Source organism: Dictyostelium discoideum (genome assembly GCF_000004695.1).
Source record: "Dictyostelium discoideum AX4 chromosome 3 chromosome, whole genome shotgun sequence".
In the NCBI taxonomy this organism is placed as follows: Eukaryota; Evosea; class Eumycetozoa; order Dictyosteliales; family Dictyosteliaceae; genus Dictyostelium; species Dictyostelium discoideum.
In genome coordinates, this window is record NC_007089.4 from 5,972,431 (window position 1) to 5,974,930 (window position 2,500).

General features: G+C 15.0%; 1 protein-coding gene across 1 annotated transcript in view; it reads right to left on the reverse strand.

The window, feature by feature from the left end:
• DDB_G0282583 (hypothetical protein) overlaps nt 1-303 on the reverse strand; it is a gene marked incomplete at both ends in the record, with an annotated part of 613 nt that extends 310 nt beyond the window's left edge. Inside the window, one exon of the mRNA XM_635048.1 lies at nt 1-303. This exon is cut by the window's left edge and continues 58 nt beyond it. Within this exon, the coding sequence (XP_640140.1) occupies nt 1-303 (303 nt within the window).
• Nucleotides 304-2,500: the final 2,197 nt, after the last annotated feature.

The following is a 2,500-nucleotide window of genomic DNA, read 5'->3' on the forward strand; positions in this document are numbered from 1 at the left end:
ATGTTTTTTAATATCATTTTGGATTCTAGCAAAAGTATCACTTGTGGGGGAATTTTTATTAATCTTTTCTTCTAAATCCTTTCTATCTTGAAAATTAAGATTCAATTCATATTTACTATCGGCAAGGAAATATTTGGCAAAGATTTCTTTGGATCTTACTTCCATTTCACTCTTATCCAAATATTTATAGTTTTCAACTTCTAACCAGAATGAAAAGTTTTCATTATTAAATCTATTGTATAAAAATTGTCTGAAAACTAATGCCAAATTTCTGTCTTTTATAATTGTTTCTAATTGAGTCATTGTGTGTGTTATGTACTTGAGAATTTAGGATTGATGGAAATTAAAAATAAATATATTTTTTTTTTTTTTTTTTTTTTTTTTAATAATTTAAATTGTTTAAAAAAAAAAAATAATTTAAATTTATTTAAAAATTAAATAATTTTTATTTTTTTTTATTATTTTTTTTAAAAAAAAGATTATGTTTAATTGTATTTTACCAATATAATGATAATAGTATTATAAAAAAAAAATAATAAAAAAGAAATAAATTTTTTTTTTCTATTTTTTTTTTTTTTCTTTTTTTTTTTTTTTTTTTTTTAATTAAATAAAAATAAAAATAAAAATAAAAATATTATAATTGGGAGTGCGTTAAAAATAAATGAGAGTAAGTGGGTGTTGAGTGTTTTATTTTATGTGTGAGTGAGAGTGTGTGTGTGTGTGAGTGAGGTGAGTGAGTTTATTTTTAAAAAAAGATATAAAAAACACTTGTGGGGCGGTTATGTATCTTTTTTTTTTTTTTTTGTTTGGTTTTATTTTTTTTTTTTTTTTTAGAAATTTTTATATTTAATTTTAATTTTTTTTTATTTTTTTTTTATTTTTTTATATTTTTTTTTTTTTTTAAATTTTTTTTATATTTTTTTTGATAAATCAAAAATAAGAGATTAGTGTGTGATTTTTAATGTGATTTTATGTGGGAGTTGATAATAATAATAAAAAAAATAAAAATAACTATTTAATTTTTTTTTTTTTTTTTTCTGGTTATGTATACAATATTGATGATAATAAATTAATAAAAAAAAAAAAAAAAAAAATTCTAGTTTTATATTTTTTTTTAAAAATAAAAATTAATAAAAAAAAAAAAAAATTAATAAAAAAAAAAAGAAAAAAGAATAAAATTAATAAAAAAAAATAAAAAAAACAGGTTATTTTTAGATTCATTTTTTTTTTTTTTGTAAAATGGAAAAACTGAGTCGCCATTAATGGACATTTTTTAATGATAAATATATATTAAAAGAAAAGGTTGTGTGAGGCAAACAAACGTTTTTTTTTTTTTTTTTTCATTTAAAATTTTAATTAAAAAAAAAAAAATTATCATTGTAATTGGTAAATCTCAATTTAACCTCAATATAATTTATAAAGACTCTTTTTAGATTTGTAGCCCCATCAGCCACTTTTTTTTTTTTTTTTTTTTTTTTTTTTTTTATTGATAAACAAGTCCGATATCTCAATATTTTTAAAATGAAAAAATTATTAATATTTAACTTATAAGGAAACTTCAACGTGGTTCCAATAATTTAAATTCCCATTTAAGGATATTAATTGGTGTCTCTTAATTATTTTATAGTTTTTTTTATTTTTTTTTTTATTCATTCTAAATTCTATTTCAACGACTTTAAAAATTTACTATTTTCATACATATTATTAAAAAAAAAAAAAAAAAAAAAACACTTTTTATTATACTGAAAAGTCAGCTAATTATTTAATCAAGATAATTTTTTTAATAATCATGTGACCAGTTTTTTATTTTTATTTTTATTTTTTTTTATAAAAAAAATACTCTTTTACTTGGTTTATATAAAAATGGAAATTTTTAGTTTTCTTATTATTTTATTATTATTTTTATTATTTTGATTTTTTTTTTTTTAATTTATTATTAATATAAATCAATGAGTGTGAAAAAGTGATCAAACCCACCCTTTTTTTTTTTTATTTTTATTTTTTTTAATTAGTTTTTTTTTTTTTTTTATTTATAAAATAACCTCAAAGTTAAGATTATTTTACAAATTTACATTTTATTTAAATTTAGAAATTTTCATCAAACATGTTGTCTCTTAAAATTATCTTTATTATTTTTTGACCAATAGTAAAATTAATTTTAATTAGGGTTATATTATTTGAAAAAAAATTGAGAAGTTTATTATTTTTTATTATTTTTTATTTTTTTATAAAACATTCAAAGAATTTGATTTGGAATTATATTAAATTAAAATAATAATAAAAAAAACAATTTTTACATTTCAATAAATTTAATAACACAATTTTTTAAAAAAAAAAAAAAAAAAATTGAAAAAAAATCTAAAAAATATCAAAAAATAATCTTTATTTTGTGATTTGTAAAAAAATATCAAACTTTTTTTTTAAAAAAAAAATATATTTTAAAACATAAAATATTTATCAAATTTTTTTTTTTTTTTTAATTTTATATGACATTTCAAAA